This window comes from Chanodichthys erythropterus, chromosome 10 (assembly GCF_024489055.1).
Source record: "Chanodichthys erythropterus isolate Z2021 chromosome 10, ASM2448905v1, whole genome shotgun sequence".
Taxonomy (NCBI): domain Eukaryota; kingdom Metazoa; phylum Chordata; class Actinopteri; order Cypriniformes; family Xenocyprididae; genus Chanodichthys; species Chanodichthys erythropterus.
In genome coordinates this window covers 14,949,902-14,973,621 of record NC_090230.1, presented here as the reverse complement: position 1 = coordinate 14,973,621, position 23,720 = coordinate 14,949,902, and the positions used below count along the sequence as shown (strand labels likewise).

The 23,720-nt window shown below is 37.7% G+C and overlaps 1 protein-coding gene across 3 annotated transcripts; it reads left to right on the top strand.

Moving 5' to 3' along the window:
* The first annotated feature begins 1,175 nt into the window (after positions 1-1,175).
* si:dkey-110c1.10 (unconventional myosin-Va) lies at positions 1,176-23,718 on the top strand. 3 transcript variants are annotated; one of them, XM_067396145.1, is made up of 36 exons: positions 1,176-1,279; positions 3,122-3,232; positions 3,422-3,590; positions 3,833-3,977; positions 4,250-4,406; positions 4,499-4,642; positions 4,732-4,813; positions 4,918-5,025; positions 5,106-5,218; positions 5,399-5,667; positions 5,768-5,849; positions 6,079-6,219; positions 6,305-6,430; positions 6,522-6,605; positions 7,824-7,955; positions 8,098-8,195; positions 8,272-8,358; positions 8,439-8,759; positions 8,899-9,055; positions 9,456-9,695; positions 11,326-11,535; positions 11,658-11,751; positions 13,043-13,197; positions 13,460-13,627; positions 13,713-13,813; positions 13,902-14,019; positions 14,107-14,215; positions 14,970-15,092; positions 15,172-15,323; positions 17,800-17,889; positions 18,009-18,144; positions 18,260-18,560; positions 18,636-18,810; positions 19,440-19,520; positions 19,617-19,780; positions 20,928-23,718. In XM_067396145.1, exons 1-35 carry the CDS (start codon positions 1,253-1,255, stop codon positions 19,776-19,778), a joined length of 4,968 nt encoding a protein of 1,655 aa, XP_067252246.1. In that variant the 5' UTR covers positions 1,176-1,252; the 3' UTR covers positions 19,779-19,780; positions 20,928-23,718. The 3 variants fall into 3 exon arrangements, with proteins under 3 accessions (XP_067252246.1, XP_067252245.1, XP_067252247.1); XM_067396144.1 differs by lacking the exon at positions 20,928-23,718 and having other exon boundaries at positions 19,617-20,189; XM_067396146.1 differs by lacking the exons at positions 1,176-1,279; positions 3,122-3,232; positions 3,422-3,590; ... (2 more) ...; positions 4,499-4,642; positions 20,928-23,718 and having other exon boundaries at positions 4,739-4,813; positions 5,106-5,195; positions 19,617-20,189.
* Positions 23,719-23,720: the final 2 nt, after the last annotated feature.

The following is a 23,720-nucleotide window of genomic DNA, read 5'->3' as shown; positions in this document are numbered from 1 at the left end:
AATTTAATGACTTTTTTCTTGTAATTTAATGACTTTATTCTCAACATTTTATCTCGACTTTATTCTCAAAATTTTATGAGTTTTTTCTCGAAATTTAACAAGTTTTTTCTCGTAATTTAATGAGTTTATTCTCAACATTTTATTTCAACTCTTTTCTCGAAATTTAATGAGATTTTTCTCAAAATTTAACAACTTTAATCTCAAGATGGTTTTATTTTTTTTTATTATTGCTTGGCCCTAATCCTCTTCCGTAATATGGAGATATGACAATCAAGTCAAAAATACAATCCTCTAGTTCGGGTGCTAAATCTATCACAGCTGACCAATACTGATCTGTTGATTATTCTCTGTGACTAAAATTTTTTTTTAAATCTCTGTCAAAATGAGAAAGGGATATGTTTGTGAAAAAATATCCCTGTAAGTATTGTTTTAACAACATTGATAATTTCACAATTTCAAGTTGGAAATCAGTATTATGCAGTTCAAATTCAGTTTTTTGTTTGTGTTCTCAATACCAAACCTTTTATCGGGGGACAAGGCATTGATAAACATTAATAGTTACAAAGTGTGCAGGTATGGTTTGGTTTTCTTTCAGATTTTATGTTTTCGACTCATCTGGTGCTTGTTCAAACTGACTGATTTTTTCTTATAAGCTGTTCATACTTGACACTGAATAACATTTCCACAGTCTGAACCTGGAATTACAATGTGAATGGTGATTCATAAATTGTGACATGTGATTTATACAAAGTGATGTGTAAGCATCCTGTGATAAGCAACTTAACTAAACATTTTTCTGGGTGAAAAGTATGTTTTTTTTTAAATAATAATAAAAAAAAATGTTTAGTTCATAGCCCACATCATCACAACGACATCCATGTTCTCTTCTGCATTTCTTAAAATAAAATGTTCCTGTGTTGAATATCCTTATTGCTTTTTTGTTGTGTCTTTAAATACAGACTATTTCTTTATGTTCAACCTATTTGTTGTTGTTATCGCTAATGTGCTATCCACTTTTTTGCACTACTTTATGCTGCTTTGAAATTGTTCAGATGCATGGTCGTTTTAAATGTCCCTCTCTTACATCAAAGATTAACTGTTAACTTACTATTACGGATACGATGGCTGAATCTCTAACAGACCAAAGGGCACCGGGTCAGTCACTCTCTCTGAGACACAAATTAAGAGAACAGCTGAAGTTGTAGTGAGGTTTCCTTTGAGCTGGCAAAGCGGAAATTAACTCTCTGGCCAGATGGCAACCACAGAGCTCTACACAAAGGTAAGTGTGTTTAATAATTTTTTTAATATATGGTTTTTTTTGGCAGTTTCATTGGGTGTCATGATAAGATAGGTAGGTAGGTAGGCAGGTAGATAGATAGATGATAGATAGATAGATAGATAGATAGATAGATAGATAGATAGATAGATAGATAGATAGATAGATAGATAGATAGATAGATAGATAGATAGATAGATAGATAGATAGATAGATAGATCTAATTTTTAGTCTCATTTTGCTTAGTGTTGTATGTCTACATCAGTTTTATGTTCAGTGTCCGAGGAGACCGGCTGGTGTTAATGTTTAATGGTGCTGCGAGTGTTTTTATGCTGATTGAGGAGAAAGAGTGTCTCTGGGGTGGGACAGATAGTCACTCAGGCACATGAGCCGGTTGTGTAACATTCAAAATATTGAATCAATTTCCTTGGTATCCATATCTTTAGACATTATCATAATCAAGTCTATAGACTGCAATGTCCAATCTTGCTTCTAGAAGGCCACCTTCCAGCACACTTTAGCTCTGACACACCTGGCTTGCAGTTTCTAGTTATCCTGAACACCTCGATTAGCCGGTTCAGGTGTGTTTAGGGTCAGCACTAAACTCAGCAGGAAGCACATTGTATCAATTTGTGTTTGAAAAGCAGTGAAATGTCAACCAGTTTCATCAGTTTTAACACTTGAAATGTGAGAACTTAAGTTTTAAGTGGGAACTTTTGTTTTGTTTATGGCCTGGTTTAACAGATAGGGCTTAGATTAAGCCAGGATTAGGAATTAGTTTCACTGGGACATTTAAGTAGCCTTAATAAACATGCCTTAGAAAAAAACATGTGCATCTGACTAAATGCATTTTAGTCTAGGACAAGGCTGTGAAACTGGGAGTGTCTTAAAGTTTGGGTAATATTAAAGGTGCTAAAGAGGATGTTTTGTTTTATACATTTTTGCAATATTACTTGAAACTGTCTTTACTAACTGATAAAAGACTATTCATTAGGTGCACTGAAAGGAATAATATTAATATACATCCTCTGTGCGATCATCGCATAAACGATTGGCCCTCTGGTTTGTCAATCACTGCCATGACGTTCCTTGTGAGAGATGATCGCGGCTGCGCGCTCCAGTTACTTTCCACACTCCACAGGCGCCGCATTCAATGTTTTTGTCAGGAGACAGGAGTAACAACTGCAGATTATGAGTTACCTGCGGTGAGTCCGACATAATGAATCCACGAACACGACACAGCGAATGCCGGTGGTAAACACTCATGTTCCAACTGAGTTTTGGGAGGCGTTCCTTCGAAGGAGGGGGGGTTGTTCTAACGCATGCACTCATTTCAAAAACTCAGTAACAGTCTTTGGTTTCTCAGTCGACGAAAAGATCCTCTTTATCACCTTTAATTAGTTAATAGCAAGAGATCAGGAACACTACTTGTTGAATGGGCCTTGTTTCCTTTTTTTTCAAAAAGCATATAAAAAAGTCAAAACAAACAATCCAATTTCATTTGTACTTACCACAAAAGGACATTTTAAAAAAGTATGAAATGTGTCAGAGACTTATGGGCAATACTCCGACCCAAGTTTGAGTTCAACCTTTCACGATCACGTTCCCCTTTCTCTCCCACTTTGCTCAGTTCTCTATACTATCCCATCTAAATAAAGTCAAAAACACCAAAAAATAAATGTATGAAAAGTCTAAATCTGCCACACACAGTGTGTGTCTATACATGCTATATAAGCTGAAAATTTAATTTTTTTGGTTTCAAATGACTTTGGCTATTATTTCATTACGTATACTGTTGATTATGGTTTGTATGAATATATATTTATTAATTCTGTTGTCTGTCAGGGTGCATGTGTGTGGGTGCCAGACCCAGAAGCTGTGTGGGTGTCTGCACAGCTGCTTCATGACTATCATCCTGGAGACCAACAGATCTTCATCCAACTCAGTGATGGCAGAGTAAGACACATATGATACTGAAATGAAACCATGAGGCCTTGCAGAAAGATGTTTCACTAACATTTGACAAACAAAAAGTGTCCAAACACTTTCTAAACACAAAAAAAAAATCTCTAATTTTGAGCTGTACAAACATTCATTTAAAAACTAATTAACCAAGACTAACTGTGTGTCTGTGTGGACAATAAGGAGGTGGAGTATCCAGTGTTGCCTCCGGCAGGACTTCCCCCTCTAGGTAACCCTGATATTTTGGAGGGGGAGAATGACCTCACGGCTTTAACCTTCCTCCATGAGCCAGCAGTACTTCACAACTTGCGTGTGCGCTTTCTCGACTACAGTAGCATTTACACCTACTGCGGTGAGTTAAATTCAACAGAAAACAGTGGCAAGTTTTTACAGCCATTGCTCATTAACCCCCATTTTACTGGGTGTAAAGTTCAAGGCATAAAGATTTAAATAACATCACTCATTGTTATATTGGCTACTGTAAAGAATTTTTATGCAAAGAAAATGATGGCCTTGCATGTTTTTAAAGTTCATTAATTTTTGATTTCATACATACATTCATTTCATTTAAACAACTTTCTCATACTTTAATAGGGATTGTGTTGGTGGCATTAAATCCATATGAACAGTTACCCATCTACGGAGAGGAAGTGATTGACGCTTACAGTGGCCAGGACATGGCTGATATGGAGCCGCATATTTTTTCTGTGGCTGAAGAGGCGTACTGCACTATGACCAGGTCAATAGCAAGCCAATAGAATAGTTCACTTACAAAAAAGCACCATATTTTTTTGGGACCAAGACCATGGTAATAACATGGTATTCTTTAAATAACTTTGAAGTAGGCTACTATGCAAATTATTATGCATATATCAATGTACCATCGTATTACCCTTTGATAACATCACTTTGCCCTGGTACCACACAGTATACAGTATAAACATTCATTCTGAATTTGTATTACATTACTTTAACCAAAACATATGGTTTTAATCATAATTAAATGTACAGAGAGGAGAAAAACCAATCCATCATAATCAGCGGAGAATCAGGCTCAGGTAAAACTGTATCTGCTAAGTACACCATGCGTTACTTTGCTGTTGTGGGTGGTGCGGCCCAGCAGACCAGTGTGGAGGAGAAAGTTTTGGCATCCAATCCCATCATGGAGGTACTAAAACTTGATTTATGGCCTTTCTGGTAAAGTTGGAGGAGGCTGTTTAGTAATAATTTAATTCATTTCTATTATTCTAACCCTTAAAGGCAATCGGTAATGCAAAAACAACCAGAAACGACAACAGCAGCCGTTTTGGGAAGTATATTGAGATAGGATTTGGTCGTAAAGGGGATATAATTGGGGCAAACATGAGGACCTACTTGTTGGAGAAATCAAGAGTTGTTTTTCAGGTGATTGCATGATTATATAGTGAATATCTCATGACTTAGTGATCAAGTTCGGTTGTTGAGATGCGTTTTGTTTTGTGACACATGAACAGGCAGCTGAAGAGAGAAACTACCACATCTTCTACCAGCTTTGTGCTTCCAGGGATATGCCAGAGTTGAGGACACTTAAACTTGGTAAAGTCTAAATTGATGTCCCGAAAACATCAAGTATACATGCATACATTTATTTGTGTTGTGTTCTTTTTGTTGAATCACCATGCGTTACTGCATCTCACTAGATTCTGCTGAGAACTTCCATTACACCAACCAAGGGCAAGATGCGCACATTAAAGGCACAGATGATGTTGTCGAGCTGGAGCGGACAAGAAATGCCTTTACTATACTTGGTAATTAAAATATATCCATATAGTATTCCTTCAATGAAACATTATGACCTTTTTACAAAACTTGTGGTTCACCCCTGCAGGAGTGCAACCAGACCAGCAGATGGAGATATTTGGTATACTGGCAGCAATTCTTCATCTGGGGAATGTCAACATACAAGCCAGTGGTCGTGGTGGGGACCGCAGCTACATTGATGTACAAACACCATTTCCTATTATTGTGTACATTTCAGAATAAAACAGAATCAGAATAAAAATGTGAAGAATCTTTTGATGTCTGTATATATAAAGGACAGGAGCAGTGCTGTCCTTGCTAATTTTCTAACAAGTAGTGCGTGATAATATTGACAAACTTTCTTATTCACCTTACTGGCAGACCAACGACCGTTCCTTGGCTCTCTTTAGCAAGCTTTTGGGAGTGGAAGGTGCTCAGATGGCCCAATGGCTATGTCACAGGCGACTAACGGTTGGTGGGGAGATGCTTGTGAAGCCCATGACAGGCCAGCAGGCTAATGAAGCACGGGATGCTCTGGCTAAGCATGTGTATGAACAACTTTTCACATGGACAGTGCAGAGACTCAACTCATCCTTACGAGCACACCGGGAACAGCCCAAATCTTTCATAGGAGTTCTTGATATCTATGGGTAAGAGTTATTTTGTATGTAATAATCAATAATATTACAAAATTTTACATGTAGGATAGTTTTGTCAGTCTTTTTTTTTTTTTTTTTTGATCATTTATAGGTTTGAGACTTTTGACAGGAATAGCTTTGAGCAATTCTGTATTAACTATGCCAATGAGAAACTCCAACAGCAGTTCAACAGGGTAAGTTCCAGATGTTGGGACTTGGCATTCATTGGTGCCTGACACCTAGTCTTTTACAGATATTTTTGCCTTGCAAATCATGACTTCATGCTTGAAGCATTGCTCCTCACTAGTCTACACTGTACACGTGCCTATTTTTGGTTACTCTTGACTGGCCATTAGTTGACTTGTTGACTCAGCTTTGTTGATTAAATTAAGTTTTAATAAGTATGTGGCATGTCCTTGTCAGCATGTGTTTCAGTTGGAGCAAGAGGAGTACCTGCGAGAGGAACTTCCCTGGAACCGTATTGAGTTTAGCGATAACCAGCCATGCATTGCGCTCATCGAAGGCCAGCTGGGTCTACTTGATCTTTTGGATGAGGAATGTAGAGTGAGGAAACTACATGTTGTAACACAAGTTGTAATACCTCTTCTCATGTCACCAAAGTACAAAACACATTCTCGTCCTGTTCTAGATGCCGAAAGGCTCAGATGAGAACTGGGCTCGGAAGGTTTACGACCAGCACCTGAACCAAAGTCCCCACTTTCGTAAACCACGCATGTCCAACTCTGCCTTCATCATTGTGCATTTTGCTGATATGGTCAGAAAACATCTACTGTGAAGAATTTGGCAAATGGTGGCACAAAACCTTTCAATGTTTGTGATAATATTGCTGGGGTTTTTTGCATTAGGTTCAGTATGAGTGTGATGGCTTTTTAGACAAGAACCGAGACACTGTGTTTGAGGAGCCCATCAATATACTTAAAGCTAGCCAGGTATTGTATGAATACTTTAATTATTGGCAGAGGTGGACATTCCAGGAGTCAGAAAGTAAAAGTCCTGCCATATTTTTATCACATCCACTGAAGCATTAATGAGATAAATAAGTGATTAATTGAGTGATTATTGAGCATTATTGAAGACACCTGATGATAACAAGCAGAATCACCAAAGGAGAAAATCACTATTTTAAAGTTACCATCATCGAGGTCAGGGTTAGTGCTCAATCTCTGAGTTAGATTTACATTATTGATTACAGCAGCACTGTGATTCTGCAGGAGATCAGCTTATACAATACAGAAATTTTTTTTTTTTTTTTTTTTTTTTAAAGTTGTCCTTATCACAAAAAACAAAAAAAAAAAATTATTTGAGTCACACACAGACATCAAGTATCAGCCTGTGAATCTCAACAACGGTGACAAGCAACATATTCTGATCAACAGATCAACTCTGAACATTAGAAAACAAGCTACTAAAAAGTCACAGAAAAACAGCAAAATTTTAATAGTGAGAATAAATGAAATTACTAAGACAATTTAGCTCATAATTTATTCATACAGCAATGCATGATGGGAGCCATGGATGAATTTTGATTGGTGGCTCCCAGAATGCACTGCAACATGCTTTATGATGGCCACCACTGTTGAGATTCACAGGATGATTCTTGATGTTTGTGTGTTTAAATGAGCTCTTCTTTAAAAAAAATCAGAACTCTTAAAAAAAAAAAAAAAAATTGTATTGCAAAAGCTGATCTTGTGCTGTAAAATCACAATTCTGCTGTAATCAATAATGTAAATCTAACTCAGATTGGGCTCTAAATGAGTTCAGTGATTCAGATCAAATAATGTTTATGTAAAAACATAATCAACACCTGATTGTCTGTTTGGTTTTAATGCAATTAAAACTGCCCAAACAAAATCTAATACTACAAAGTCAAGGGTCAAGAGCTCAACTAAAACAAACCGTGACCTCGATGATGGTAACTTAAAAATAGTGATTTTCTCCTTTGGTGATTCTGCTTGTTATCATCAGGTGTCTTCAATAATGCTCAATCATCACTCAATTATCACTTAATTATCTCATTAATGCTTCAGTGGATGAGATAAAAATATGGCAGGACTTTTACTTTCTGACCCCTGGAATGTCCACCTCTGATTATTGGCTTTTGATTTAGTTTTGTACTCTTCCTCCTCACAACTGTCCATACCCTTTAGTCAGAACTAGTTGCAGAGTTGTTCCAGAAGGAGTCAGCAGGGGGATCCCTCTCCAACTCTTCTCTTGCAAACGGGAGCGTACGTTCAGGAAAGAGAGCTCACAGAGAGCACAAACTAACTGTGGGCTTTCAGGTGAGCTGATTGTCCTGGTTTATGTCCTCTTTCCAATGGTTTACCAGTCATGCTCAAATCCATCTAAAGCCCTTAAGGTGTTCTCTGACTCTTTAGGTCTAAGATTTCAACCTTTTCTTACATATTCTGTCTTTGTGTCTAGTTTCGTCAATCCCTGCACCTTTTGATGGACACCTTGAACAGCACCACCCCACATTATGTCCGCTGCATAAAGTCCAATGACCTCAAACAGCCCTTTCTGTAAGAAAAAAAAAGATATCCCATGTGTTTATGTCTATGACAGTTTGAGTAGCCTTTTCTCGTCTCTCCATATCAGATTTGATCCCAAGCGAGCAGTGCAGCAATTGCGAGCATGTGGAGTCTTGGAGACCATCCGAATCAGTGCCGCAGGCTACCCCTCCAGGCAAGTACTCTTCTATAAGTCTGTCAAATAAGAAGCATAAGTTCCCTATTACATCCCTGATTCTTTCGTCTGTACTCCAGGTGGACGTATGAGGAGTTCTTCACCCGCTACCGGGTGCTGCTACATGGTTCTGTTTCTCAGGATGATGTACGGCGTTCCTGCCGGAGTGCCCTGCCCGACCTTATCCCTGATCCAGAGCAGTACTGCTTTGGCAAGACCAAGGTCTTCTTCCGGGCCGGACAAGTTGCAGTACTGGAGAAGCTGAGAGGAGATCGGCTATGTGTAGCAGCGGTTTTGATTCAAAGCTTGGTGAGGGGATGGCTGCAGCATAGGCGTTATCAGCGGCTCCGGTGGGCCACCTTCATCCTGCAGCGATACACCAGAGGAACCCTAGCCCGAAGGTGGGTTAGAGTGCTACCTAAAGGGCACACTATGTACTGTAGGTTTCATTCTAGTTATGTAGGTTTTCTAATAGGTGTTTCTACATGTTTGGGACTCCAGTTTTGAAGTATATATTTCAATGTTACCTAACACCATTAGGTTGGTGTGGACCCTCCGTTATACACGTGCTGCTTTAATCATCCAGAAAACATACCGCATGCTGGCTGTTCGACAGCTTTATAAGACCATAAGAGAGGCCACCATCAAAATCCAGGCTTTCATCAGAGGCACCCAGGCTCGTCGCATTTATAGACAGGTAAAGTGCTTTAAAATGTGTGTTTGTTAGTGTTTCTTAAAATGAATATTACCATAAAAAAAGTTACCCTTGTTGTGTTTTATGTGTCAAGTGTTGAGGTCTGTGTAGGATTGTACGGTTCATGTGAAGATGATTTATGTGTTGTGGTCTTCATTTTGTTCTCCTTTTTGTTCTTCATGATGTGCATTTATCGAGAAATATAGTGCACAGTCTGCATAGTGTTTAAGTTTAAACTCAATCTTAACATGTTTGATATAATGATGAAATTTTAGGTCATGACAGTTTGACATTTTACATTCAGTCAAGACATTTAGTAGGCCTAAATTAGTAGTGTATGAATGTTGTTGCCTAATGTAAACATTATTTTATGATTCGTTTTATAAATCTTTTCTGTTTTTAGATGCTGACAGAGCGGGCAGTGGTGTTTTTGCAGGCACAGGTGCGAGGTTGGCTGGCCCGGTGCAGTTTCAGGCGTGTCAGAACTGCAGTAGTGCTCCTGCAGTGTTGCGTGCGCAGGCGAGCGGCACGTAAAGAGCTGTTGCACCTGCGTGCTGAGGCTCGCTCGGTAGAGAAATACAGAGAACTCAATAAAGGCATGGAAGTCAAACTCATGCAGCTGCAGCTCAAAGCCGACCAACAGGTGAGAAGGTGGAAGAAAGCATTGAGCAACTGTGTAATGATGTTTTTTTTTTCATAAAACGATCCCTGTTCACATGTATCCGCGAAAACGACTAAAAACACTGTATTATTCCTGCCAGGCCAGTAGTTGGCGATGTCACTTTGTAAAGAAAAACTATGCACCTATACTATAGACTGAACATGTAACATGCATGAGCAAAACGTCACCATTTTCACAAATTCACGTTTTTGTAGTTTACATGGAGACAATAACAGTATCGTTTTCAAGAACTTGCACTTTGAATCCCATTTTCAAAAGTTTAATTTTCAAGCCCCCAAAACACTGTTGTCATCTAAATGAACAGCCAAAACGCATGAAAAGTTTCAGTTTATAGTTTAAAATGGTGTTGTCTAAACAGACCCTGAATCTCAATTCATTCAAAAATGCTTAAAGGTGCCCTAGATTCAAAAATTGAATTTACATCGGCATAGCTGAATAACAAGAGTTCAGTACATGGAAATGACATACAGTGAGTCTCAAACTCCATTGTTTCCTCCTTCTTATATAAATCATTTAACACCGACTGTTACGTAACAGTCAGGGTGTACGCCCCCAATATTTGCATATGCCAGCTCATGTTCAAAGCATTACACAAGGGCAGAACATCTGGATCTGTGCACAGCTGAATCATCAGACTAGGTAAGCAAGAACAATAGCGAAAAATGGCAGATGGAGCCATAATAACTGACATAATCATTGATAACATGATATTTTTAGTGATATTTGTACATTGTCTTTCTAAATGATTCGTTAGCATGCTGCTAATGTACTGTTAAATGTGGTTAAAGTTACCATCGTTTCTTACTGTATTCACAGAGACAAGAGCCGTCGCTATTTTCATTTTTAAACACTTGCAGTCTGTATAATTCATAAACACAACTTCATTCTTTATAAATCTCTCCAACAGTGTAGCATTAGCCGTTAGCCACAGAGCACAGCCTCAAACTCATTCATAAACAAATGCAAACATCCAAATAAATACTATACTCACAGGAATCGATGTATGCATGATGAACACTTTGTAAAGATCATTTTGAGGGTTATATTAGCTGTGTGAACTTTGTGTTTGCTGTTTAAGGCAGTTGAGAGCTCACGGGGGTGGGGAGCGGGAGATTTAAAGGGGCCGCACGCTTAATCGGTGCATATGTAATAATGGCTCAAAACAGGCAGTTAAAAAAATTAATTTAAAAAATCTATGGGGTATTTTGAGCTGAAACGACAGACACCTTCAGGGGACACCTTAGACTTATATTACATCTTTTGAAAAGGTACCTTTAATTATTCAGGAACAGAATCTGTTGAGAAAAAAAGGCAACAATTCTGCTTTGACTCTGTATGGAACTATTTTTTTTAATAAGAGAATAGAGCAAAAAAAAGTTGATATTGATAATATTGTGTCTAAAATGTATGCGACTTAAGGTTGGATAAATCATTTAGAGTAAATACTGTAATATTCCATAAAAAAATGTCCATTTTGATTTCATGGTGACTTTCATGGTGACTCAAGGCTACGTTGGTGAGCGAACATAGTATTTCAAAACTGGACAGACGGCCACCCAATAATGAATCGTGTGTGCTTTTCTTCTCTCAGGCGAGAGAGAGTGCGTCTCTGAGGGAGACTCTTCAGGCCGAGCGAGAAGCTCACAGCTCTGAGCTGGAACAGCTGCGGTCCAGCCTCCTCAAACTCCAGATCCAGCTGCAGGAGAATGCAAACAATGCTCCTTTACTCGCAGACAAACAGGAGGAGGACAGGAGGAAAGCTGAGGAAAAGGCCACCCAAGAGATCCTCCAGCTTACACAGGTGAACCATGTTTCACATACACAGTTAACATCAGCCACTTATTTTAAAATCTCTTTTCTTCCTAGGGAGTTGGTTCTGTTGATAATCACCAGCTTTGTTTGTTTACTTCCTGTTTACTCTAGGAAATCCAAGCTCTCCGAATTGAGAGAGATTCTTTGGAGAAAGACAAGGATGATTTGGCTATTCGTTTACAGGATCAGGAAAAATCTCAGGAGGGTAAATGGATTAAATTTGTGCCATATCTTGTGAAACGAACCACCACGGTTTCATCTCAACTCATGTATTTAATTTATTAAATAAATAAAATGGCAGACTAAGGCTCATTTTAAAGAGTTAGTTCTAATATTCAGTCATCATTTACTCACCCTCGTGTTGTTTCAAACCCATAAGACTTTTGAAGATATTTTTAATGAAATCTGAGAAATTTGTCTCCCTCCATTGACAGTCTACACAACTACCACTTTGATGCTTCAAAAAGTCCATAAAGAGATAAAACTAGTCCAAAGTTTCTGAAGAGACTTGATCTCTTTATATGATGAACAGATTGAATTTAATCTTTTATTCATATATAAACATTCATCAACACACACATCAGTTGTGGTAAACAGAAGCTCAAGCATGTTTGCTTGACGTGCAAGAACCAATGAGGTTTATTCCCATGTTATGCGGCAAGTTTGAGCTTTCGTAAGAGGTTTGTTCTTGCGCGTCAAGGAGGTTCAGTTAAGCTTTTGTTTATATTCACTGATTAATGTTTATATGTGAATAAAAGCCTAAAGTAAATCTATTCATAATATAAAGCGATTGTGAAAATCACTCGATTCATAGTAGTTTTTCAATCTCTTTATGAACCTTTTGAAGCGTCAAAGTGGTAGTTGCATAGACTGTCAATGGAGGGACAGAAATCTCTCAAATTTCATTAATCTTAATTTGTGTTCCGAAGATGAAGGAAAGTCTTAAGTCAGGAACACACCAAGCCGACGGTCGGCCGTCGGGCAGTTTTTCTTCGTCGGCTGACTAAGTTTTCTCAGTGTGTTCCACACCATCGGCTGAAGTTAGTCCTCGTCGTTTTTTTTCCCGGCCGATTCGAAATGTTGAATTGCCGTCGGAGCTCATCGGTCCTTCTGATCATTCTGATTGGCTGTTCAGATACTGCCACCTGCTGGTTCGGAAAGGCATTTCATCTCACGCAGGCGCAGAACTGATGTACTACGTGGCCGTCGGCTGTTTAGCATTGGTTTGGTCAGGCCAACTGTCAGGCCAACTTTGGACGCAGACGCTGCCGACGTGAGCCAACCACGCAGTCTGCTTTCGTTGCCACTAGTTCGTCGGCATCGGCTTGTGTTCTGGCCTTTACGGGTTTGGAACGACATGAGGGTGAGGAAATGATGACAGAAATTCATTTTTGGGTGAAGTATCCCTTTAATGTTTTTAAATTTACACATATCATTTATATCATTTTTATATTTATTGTGTATAAGTAAAAAGCTGATTAAACTACATGTTTCAGAGAGCCGCCAACAGTCTGTGGATCAGGCAGATGCATCAGTGCGAGCAGAGCTGGAAGAGGAAAGGAGGAGATACCAGAGTTTACTTAGAGAGTTCACGAGACTAGAGCAAAGATACGAAAACCTAAGAGATATGAGCCTCTTCGCCACCAATGAGGTACATCTTAAATTTTTTTTAATGCATATAAATATATTATAATAAAATCAATGTAAGTATAAAATAAAAAACAGTTACATGATGCTCCTGTACATGTACAAATCAGAAACTTTTCTGAAAATATATAAATAACAATGTTAATAATAAAAAAAAACATTTGAATGTAGTAACTATAATATTTTTTGTTTAACATTTTTATTTTGTGTGAACATTGTATATTAATCTTAAACGGAAGCAAGAATAAATGTTTGCTTCCTCACAGCATTCACGTGGACATAGGCGAACAGATTCGACTGTGTCTTTGGAGACTCTGTCACCTGTCACCACACCGTTCTCAAACTCGCCTGTCTTCCCTTCACCCGAGGAGGTCAGGAGGATCAGCGTCACGTCACCCACCGACCGGAAACCCTGGAGCCATGAGCAACCTCTGGTCAGATTTTAAATCAAAAATTAAAAGTCTGTTTCTAAAAAAAGCCAATATTTTGCAATAATAAAATGACAATATTTACCCACAGAACATCCTAATGGAGGATATGAGCGTTGTGAAGGACACAGCCGAGAGGATGAAGGGCGAGGATCTCAGATATGCTTACGACGCTGTACGGGTGGCCAACAAGTCAGTTTCCTTTCCGTTCATCAGACTAATATATTGAGACCTTATAAAGTCATCAATGACTTCATATTACTAAATTTTACGGTTCCAGGTTTCTAGAGACGCAGCTGTTGTCTCAGAGAGCGCAGTGGGAGCAGGAGATTGCAGCTCTCAGGATGAAACTCCAGCAGGCCCATGACAGAGATACACCTGGAGAGCCTGAGATAAATGTACCCGTTCCATCTAAACCTACCATTTGTTGTTCTTTGTACTTTGTTCAGTTGTCATTTTTTGCTTCTTTATGTATATGTTTGAAGGAACTAATGGAGCAGGTGGCGGTTCGAGAGCAGGAATGTGTCCGATTACGTAGAGAGCTCAAGGAACTGAAACACACTGTGAGCCTCAGGAGAATCCTGTCTTATGCAGGTCTGTGTGGGTCCAAAAAGTATTTAAACAGGTTCCATTTTGTTTTCTTTAGTGTCACATGATCCTTCAGAAATCATTCTAATATGCTGATTTGTTGCTCAAGAAACATTTCTGACAGTTGTGCCGCTTAGTATTTTTGTGGAAACTGATGGACAGAAAGAAATATTTTGAAACATATAGAAATATATATATATATATGTATGTATGTGTCTTTACTTCACTTTTGATCAAGTTATATGCTTGCTGAATAAAAGCATTTTTTTTAACTCTTTCTACGCCATTGACAGAATTTTTCGGCTTTCCGTGTTTTCACTGTTATACGGCTGGGGGCGCTATTATACAACTTCTGAAAGAGTAGAGAATCTCCAGCTCAAAGCACAGGAAAAAAAGGAGCAGAAACAAGCAATAAGCATGTTGTACCCCACAATTTTCTAAGCGCTTTGTTCAAAATGTTGCTGTTTTTTTTATGAAATTTTACGAAACTTATACCCACATTCAAGTATTGGTAAAAAGTATGCATGAAGCTAGAATAAAAGTTTTTTGTTTGTTTGTTTGTTTGTTTTTTAGCAGAGGCTCTGTTCTTCCTTTTGACATACTGCATGTTCAGATATTCATACAACACAATATTCTGGGGCCATAAAAGTTTTGTGAAAATGATCAGAAATGATGGCGGTGGCTGTCAACTTTAAAAAAAAAAAAAACTCTGGTAGTGTGTCACTTAAAAATGTCTGTTCAAAATGTATTTAACGCTCAGGTCTAGCCATAGCTGCGTCTCAGGACCCAACATCTCCTGCCCCTCAGAAGAGCCAGACACTCAGCGGACTACTGGAGTGCAGGAAAAGAGATGAGAGCAAGCTGATCAAACACCTTATATCAGGTAAACAATACACACAACAGTTTACTTTTGAAACGGTTATTCACGCTGACTGACGGGATTTAACATTTCTCTGTGACAGATGTGAGGGCGGAGGGCGTTTTGTCGTTGTCTCCTGGACTGGCGGCTCGGGTTCTGTTTCTGTGCGTACGCCATGCGGACTGTAGCGGCGATCAGACGCGGGTGAAGGGGCTCTGCAGTGCTGCTGTTAGCGCTATTAAAACTGCCATGAAGGTGAACAACTAACTTTAACTAAACAAGCGTTTACATGCCTTATTTGTCAATAGACAGCATTTGGCGTATGTTGATTACCACAAAACTATTTTGTTTTCTTAAAGGGTTAGTTCACCCAAAAATGAAAATTCTGTAATTAATTACTCACACTCATGAAATTCAACACCCGTAAGACCTTCGTTAATCTTCGGAACACAAATTAAGATATTTTTGCTAACAAGATAATTAACACTTTCAGATGCCCAGAAAGCTTCTAAAGATATATTTAAAACAAGTCATGTGACTACAGTGGTTCAACCTTAATATTATTAAGACGAGATATTACTTGTGCACCAAAAAACACTTTGACTTTGGCAGTTTGATACACGCTCCGAACCACTGATTCGAAACAAAAGCTTCGAAGCTTCGTTTTAAAATCGATCATCACTAGATATTGTGGAATAAAGTTATTTTGTTTTTTTTGTTGCGCAAAAAGTATTCTCGTCTTTTTTTCAAAGTGTTGGTTAAATTGCTGTCTATCGTATACCTCTCAGATTTCATCAAAAATATCTTCATTTGTGTTCTGAAGATAAACAAAGATGTTTGTCGTTCCAATCTTACAGATGTGGAACGACATGAGGGTGATCGAGTAATTAATGACAGAATTTTCATTTCTGGGTGAACTAACCCTTTAAGAACGCATAAATTAAATTCAGGATAAACTTCTGTATCTATGAAACGTGTGATGTGTGTAGAGTAGATTTTAAAGGTGCCATCAAACGGTTTTTTACAAGATGTAATATAAGTCTAAGGCAGGGGTTCTCAACTGGTCCCACCCTGGGACCCACATTTTCCCATGGTCATTAAGTCGCGACCCACTTTTTTAGAATTCAACCAACAAAATTTATTCATTCAAAAATAACTGTTGAAAACACTCATATAAAAACATAACCCTACATACATACATATATTATCCCGTACAACGTGCATACTAGGTAAGATGCCCGAAGATGCCCGAAGAGCTTGTTCTTGTTTGGAGCAAGACGCTGTCAGACACTTTTGTGATGCCCTCAGCTCCTGGAGACGTCTTTGAAAAAACTCCACCGGCTTGTCTTTCGATGCGGGATGTTTTGTTTCTAAATGGCGCTTCAGTTTGGACGGTTTCATGCTCTCATTGGCAAGCACTTCACTACAAAGCACACACTGGGGTTTCTGTCCATTTTTATCCTCAATGTACGAAAATCCATTTTTTAAATAGTTTGGGTCATATTTGCGCTTCGCCATCTCGAATCTGAATGTCAAAACAACACAGGATAGTTACCATGGCGATGGTTACCATGGCTACCATAGTAAACTACCGCACGTCTCTGGTCTTTTATTTTAAAAAGGGTTTATTTTGACAGGCATTCGTCAATCAAACATGAGACGCACATTGTTTTTTTTTTTGACCAGCTTACCGAGACCCACCCAAAACAGGTCTGCGACCCACTTTTGGGTCGCGACCCACCAGTTGAGAATCACTGGTCTAAGGTGTCCCCTGAATGTGTCTGTGAAGTTTCAGCTCAAAATACCCCATAGATTTTTTTTTTAAAGAATTTTTTTAACTGCTTATTTTGGGGCATCATTAGAAATGTGCCGATTCAGTGCGCAGCCCGGAGCTCTCGACTCTATCATTGCATAAACAAAGTTCACACAGTTAATATAACCCTCAAAATGGATCTTTACAAAGTGTTCGTCATGCAGCATGTCTAATCGTGTAAGTACAGTATTTATTTGGATATCTACATTTGATTCTGAATGAGTTTGATGGTGCTCCTTGGCTAAAGCTAACATTACACACTGTTGGAGAGATTTATAAAGAATGAAGTTGTGTTAATGAATTCTACAGACTGCAAGTGTTTAAAAATGAAAATAGCGACGGCTCTTGTCTCCGTGAATACAGTAAGAAAAGATGGTAACTTTAACCACATTTAACAGTACATTAGCAACATGCTAACGAAACATTTAGAAAGACAGTTTACAAATATCACTAAAAATATCATGTTATCATGAATCATGTCAGTTATTATTGCTCCATCTGCCATTTTTCGCTATTGTTCTTGCTTGCTTACCTAGTCTGATGATTCAGCTGTGCACAGATCCAGACGTTAATACTGGCTGCCCTTGTCTAATGCCTTTCATAATGTTGGGAACATGGGCTGGCATATGCAAATATTGGGGCCGTACACCCCGACTGTTACGTAACAGTCAGTGTTATGTTGAGATTCACCTGTTCTTTGAGATTTAATTATACAATATTGTATAATTGTATACAAATGAGATTTATATAAGAAGGAGGAAACGATTGAGTTTGAGACTCACTGTATTTCCATGTACTGAACTCTTGTTTTTCAACTATGCCGAGGTAAATTCAATTTTCAATTCGATGGCACCTTTAAGACGGTACATTTCAAGACATTAATTGGTCATATTTACAATAACTATGTGTTTGTTGTAGAAACACAGCAATGATCTGGACACGACAGCTGTGTGGCTAAAGAACGCTTACCTGCTCAAAGACCTGTTCAACCAGCACTCTCCCCAACAGGTGACGGATCTGTAGCCTACTTCAAATTATTATTTTTACCTTTTGCAGAAATTACAGATTTAAAATTGAAATATAATAATGATTTGATCCATTAAATATATGAACCTATTCTCGTGAAGGATGTGAGGGGCTGCGAGGAGCTGGTGCCTCTGGTGACGGATGTGCAGGAGTCTGTCCGAGCGCTCAGTGATCTGTGTATTCAGGCCTATCAGCAACTGCTGTCCATCTCTGAGAGCCATCTACAACCTATGATCGGTACACTCATATAGATAGAAAGACCTCTCATATAGATCTGTCAATGGCCCTGTAGTAATATACTGTATATATGTATATATATATATATGATTGTGTACACATCTCTTAACTTTAGTCCCAGCAATGCTTGAAAGTGAGACCATCCCTGGTCTGGCTGGTTCATCTGTAAAGCTGAGTGGCAGTCGCAAGCGCGCAGGTTCGGACCCCCGGCCTCCTGCTAGTACAGAGGGGACCACTATGTCTGCAGTCTTGAGGGAACTGTCAGCCCTGCACACAGCCCTGTCCCGTCAGGATCTGCCCTCGGCCCTGCTGGAACAAGCTTTCCATCAGCTCATGTACCTGCTGGCCGCCACCACCCTCAACAGCCTGCTGCTGCGCAAGGACATGTGCTGCTGGAACCGCGGCCTCCAGATCAGGTCAGCACCGCAGTTCTGTTACTTCAACATCTGCTTGAATGAGTTGCATCAGATATTTATATCCTTATATCATAGGTATAATGTGAGTTTACTGGAGGAGTGGCTGCGGAGTCGTTCACTGCAGACAGGGGGCGCTGTGACCGCTCTGGAGCCTCTGATACAGGCAGCACAGCTTCTTCAAATGAGCAAGAAGACTGAAGCAGATGGACAAGCCATGGTCCAAACCTGCAATGCATTGTCCAACCAGCAGGTGGCGTGCCTATTACATTGGCATGTTGAGACAATTGCATGTTGTTCTAAATTTTGAGCTTTTGTTATTGGCTCTGTATGAAATCTGCAACGCACAATTCACTTGCATCACAAAAAAACAAATTATAAAAAAATAATTAAAAAGGGTTTATTAATGTATTTATTCATATATATGTATGTTTGCATATATATATATATATATATATATATATATATATATATATATATATATTTAAAACCTAATATAAATATAATTTTGTTGTATATAAATATATATGGACATACACATAAGAATTAATACATTACTAAACATTTACATTTATATGTAATATTTTCATAATATATAGAATTATATTTTTACTAATACTTAAATACTAATTTATTTCATATTTATAACATAGAAATTATTTATACATGACTTTATATATAATTACATATATATATATATATATAATTATTTATATATATATATATATATATATATATATATATATATATATATATATATATATATTATTTATATATATATGTAATGTCAGTATACATTTACACGCATTATTATATATACACAATTTATATAATTTTTATTTATATTTATAATTTATTAACATATTAAAAATCTTCTCACAGATTGTAAAGATTTTAAGCCTCTATACACCTCAGAGTGACCTCGAAGAGAGAGTAACGCTCAATTTCATCCGTATAGTACAGGTAAGTGTGAAATCATGTGACTGTGAGCTCTGTGACGGAATATCATACCAGTTTTGTCCAGGAGTGATAATGCTGTTTTTCTGTGGGGTTTCCCAGGGGCTGCTGAAGGGGCGCTCTGAGGGGCAACCTCCACAGCTTCTGATGGATGTCAGACGGGTATTCCCTGTCACGTTCCCTTATCAGCCACCACCACAAGTCAGTGCCACCCAACTCGAAATCCCAGAGTCCCTCAAGATCTCCTTCCTACGCAGAGTTTGAATGTGGGTGTTCCTTTACCTCCTGAAATGCATTTTTTGTTGTTGCTTTTGTTGCCTTAACAACATCACTTTAAAATGCTGTCTGAGCATTTTGTATACATTCTGTTAGCATGCTATTTTTATGGCCCATTGTACTTGTTTAATTGTTAGCTTGACAAAGCCAACATATTAGCCATTCCTCCCTCCTTACGTAAAAAAAAAAAAAAAAAAAAAAAAATCACCCTTGAAATAAAACTATTTTTAAACTTGCATGTCAGGCAAAATAAAATAATATTTTGTCTTGAACTTTACTCTTTTTTCCTAAAGATTTTTTTATTATCTTTTTATAATTAATTACACACACACACAGACACACACACACACACACGCGCAAACTACGGAAGAGGACTAGGGCCAAGCAAAAACAAAAAAATAAAACCATCTCGAGATTAAAGTTGTTAAAATTCGAGAAAAAAAATCTTTAAATTTCGAGAAAAAAGTTGAGATAAAATGTTGACAATAAAGTCATTAAATTATGAGAAAAATGACGTTAAATTATGAGAACAAATTCGTTACGAAATTTCGTTACAAAATTTAACAACGTTTTTTCTCATAATTTACCGAATTTGTTCACGTAATCTAATGACTTTATTCTCAACAATTTTTTTTTTTAAATTTAACAAGTTTATTCTCAACATTTTATCTCGACCTTTTTCTCGAAATTTAACAACTTTTTTCTCGTCATTTAACGACGAGTGTAAAATGTAAATTTAATTTATGTCCCTGTTGCACAATTTTCCTGGTTGAATAAACATTACATGAAAAAGAGAGACCAAATAAAATTCTATAAATAATATAAATTTCATCTAGTTAGTGTTTTTATGCAATTTTACATTTATTCCATAATAATAATATTAATAATAATAAAATATTATTTGTGAACTAATGTTCAGCTTCTTAATAGTCAATTTATTGTCAGCAGTCGTCAAGCTTGTACATACTGGTCAGTGGTCACAGACACAAAGATGTACCATTAATTTCACCATGCTGATTGCTCACTAAAACCCCCGCAGTCATCATGTTTTCAGGCCAATTCAAGTTTGATTTTGACATGACATAAACCGGTTAATTACTCACTCTTCCTATTAACGCCATCATTGTCTTCATTCAGGCTGATTCGACGAGAATGCACATGAAAACAAGAAGTGGGATTTATCGCATGAACCAGTCATGTCCAACCTTAACCAGTCAAAGCGCGAAGAAAGCACTGCCTCCTCTCACGTGACTTTCACCCATTCATTCTTAATCACCCCCCAATAAACCCATTGCACGCTTTAGGGGTTCTGCTTTATTTTTATGAGCTGAAGAGAGGCACAAGAGACGCGAACTCCCCGCTGTAACTTTACCTGCGGGTGTCGCTGTTGGACAGTGTTTCTTTAGAAAAACAAGCAAGTGTTACACTTTTTAATGTTAAATTTTGTAATATTTGCAAAATATTACATAATAAAAATCTTACATAATAAAACGAGTGACTTTTACACTTTTTAATGTCAAATTTTGTAATACTTGCATTGTTTTGTTTATGTAATAATATTGATTATATTCTCATCCAGTTTTTTGAGGAGGCACTGCCTCCCTTGCCTCCTCTGAGGAAGCGCCACTGATGTATGATATATACATACAAAAAGATAACAAAAACAAAAAGACTTTTTTTAACCATTTATTGGAAGTAGAAACCAACCAAGACTGGCATGTTTTACCTCCATCCCCGATAAGAACGATCATATTTAGAAAAACAAAAATTAGAAACATCTTTGTATAAAAAAATCTCTCATGCTAGTACTCTGTACCACTACACATCAGTAATACATATTTATATATTCACAAGCCTTTCAAAAATAGAAAATAATACCCAAATATCAAAATAAATGCCAAAAATAAAATAACTAAATAATAAGAGAAATAAATACAACAGTTGAATATCACATCAAAGATACATGCTGGCACAAGAAGAATCTTTCCCAACATGCACTGCTTCTTATATATATATACACAGGCAAAGAGTTGCTGTTTGGGTGCATGTGGAGTTATTGGGCGCAGTGTGCACTTGTGTCTGTGTGTGCTTTGTCTCATACTACATGCTTACTCACAACTCTATCCTGTAATATTATTATTCACAGACAGCAACACACAGCTTTAACATTAGAAATCCTATCATCCAAATTAAAGTACTTTCTTGCTACAGATGCTATTTTCCAGTCTGCAGTCATTTCAACATTCATTAATGCCATTTCCTGTGATAGAACCCCACTGTTCAATATTACAACGATGAACACTAAAGGATTCAATATGTAGAACGAAACCAGCGAAGTTTGCAGCTGCGGTTTGTGCCGACCATTCGCGATGTAAACAATCCAAGGCTGTTGACCACTGATGATTCTGACTGATGCATAGACTGTTTTTAGAGAAATAATATAGGGAAACCTAAAAAAATAACTGTAGCGCAAGGTGCTTAATGGCTAAATTTACTAGATAATTTCATCTTAGTCGATCGATAGCGCGGTTCATTTGTGTCATTTACGGTTTAGCACAATACAGCAGGAAGGAATGAATATAGTGTTTAACCCACATTATAAAGCGTCTCTCTTGTGCTTTTCTAATATGGTGGATGGTTTGGCAGTAAAATGGCAGGATTCATCAGCGGTTACTATGGCAACTCTATAGGAGTGATTCTCAGTGGCTGTGATTCTTTTGAGGTGTGAAACCAGAGATTTCTTTAGTGGATATGTAGAGGGGGTAAAAGCCCCATTTTGAATGGAATTATCTGGAGTGGTATGACATTTAACTGTGATGTTATAAAGTGAAGGGTGGGTCTGCTTCACTGAAACAGGCAGCTCTGGTATCTAATATAAGCAGTGTTTGTCAATCCAGACTTGCACATATACATCGTATAAACTGTAGTACCTTATCATGCCGACAAACACTTGATAAACTGCACAGGCACTCGTACTTGAAAACATATTAGATACACAAAGACAGGACAGAGGTGGCCTTGTGATTGAGTCTAAATGTGCGAAGCAACTTTACAAAGTGTTAATATCTCATAGTCTTCAAAATAAGTATAATTCGTAGGATTTCCTGCAAGTGATGTCTCCGAAAAAATAATTTCATCCCACACCAAAGACATTTTCATACTACAGGAAAAAGCAACCACTCTGCTTTCAGAGGTGTATTTGGTTGTAGGTCTATTTTTTCGCAATTTTCTTGTGCTTCTAAACATTTGCATAACATTAAAGTCTGACCCATAGTGGGTTTTGGTCCTTAATAAGGAGGTTAGGGGGTGAAATGGTGGTACATAGTGGAGAAACAATACCCTGACATTAAGACACCTTTTGAAGGGTGCAGGATTGATTGACAAAAGGCCTCACTAAAGAGGGTTTCGACATCATTACAGATTGCTTGATATTGAAGAAAAAAAGGATGTCATGTTTACATACCTTAATCTGGTTATATTTCACAGATGCATTTGAAAACAAAAGATCTAAATATAAATAAATTATTTTTTAATATAAGTATTATAATATAATATTTTGTTATTATTATCATTAGAATTAGAAATATAATCATATTTTCTGGATTTATATTTTGAGACGTGTGCACTGGTAACTATATGTAATGTTTTGCAGAATAAATGTGCTGTATTTAAGTACCTTTTGGCAGGTTTTTGTCTTGGAATATGCATTATAAAAATCAAGGACATCACAAACATCAAGTATTTAAGAGATACAATATCCTTGTCTGTTTCATGTGCCAAATTGTGCTTGCTAAACAAGCCCTTCCTGGCAGGTCTAATGGCAGTGCACTAAGTACAAATATATAACTGCTTTGTCACGTAAACGGTTGGTCATTAAAGTGAAGAACCAAGATAAATATGTCTTGTGTATTTTTTCTATGTGCTAGTGCA

Excerpts from the sequence above, each read along its gene's own strand:
- si:dkey-110c1.10 (XM_067396145.1), top strand. The coding sequence starts at position 1,253 with ATGGCAACCACAGAGCTCTACACAAAG. Across the intron at positions 8,359-8,438 it reads GCCGCAGGCTACCCCTCCAG|GTGGACGTATGAGGAGTTCT; the intron begins GCAAGTACTCTT and ends TCTGTACTCCAG. Across the intron at positions 9,696-11,325 it reads AGCTCAAAGCCGACCAACAG|GCGAGAGAGAGTGCGTCTCT; the intron begins GTGAGAAGGTGG and ends TTCTTCTCTCAG.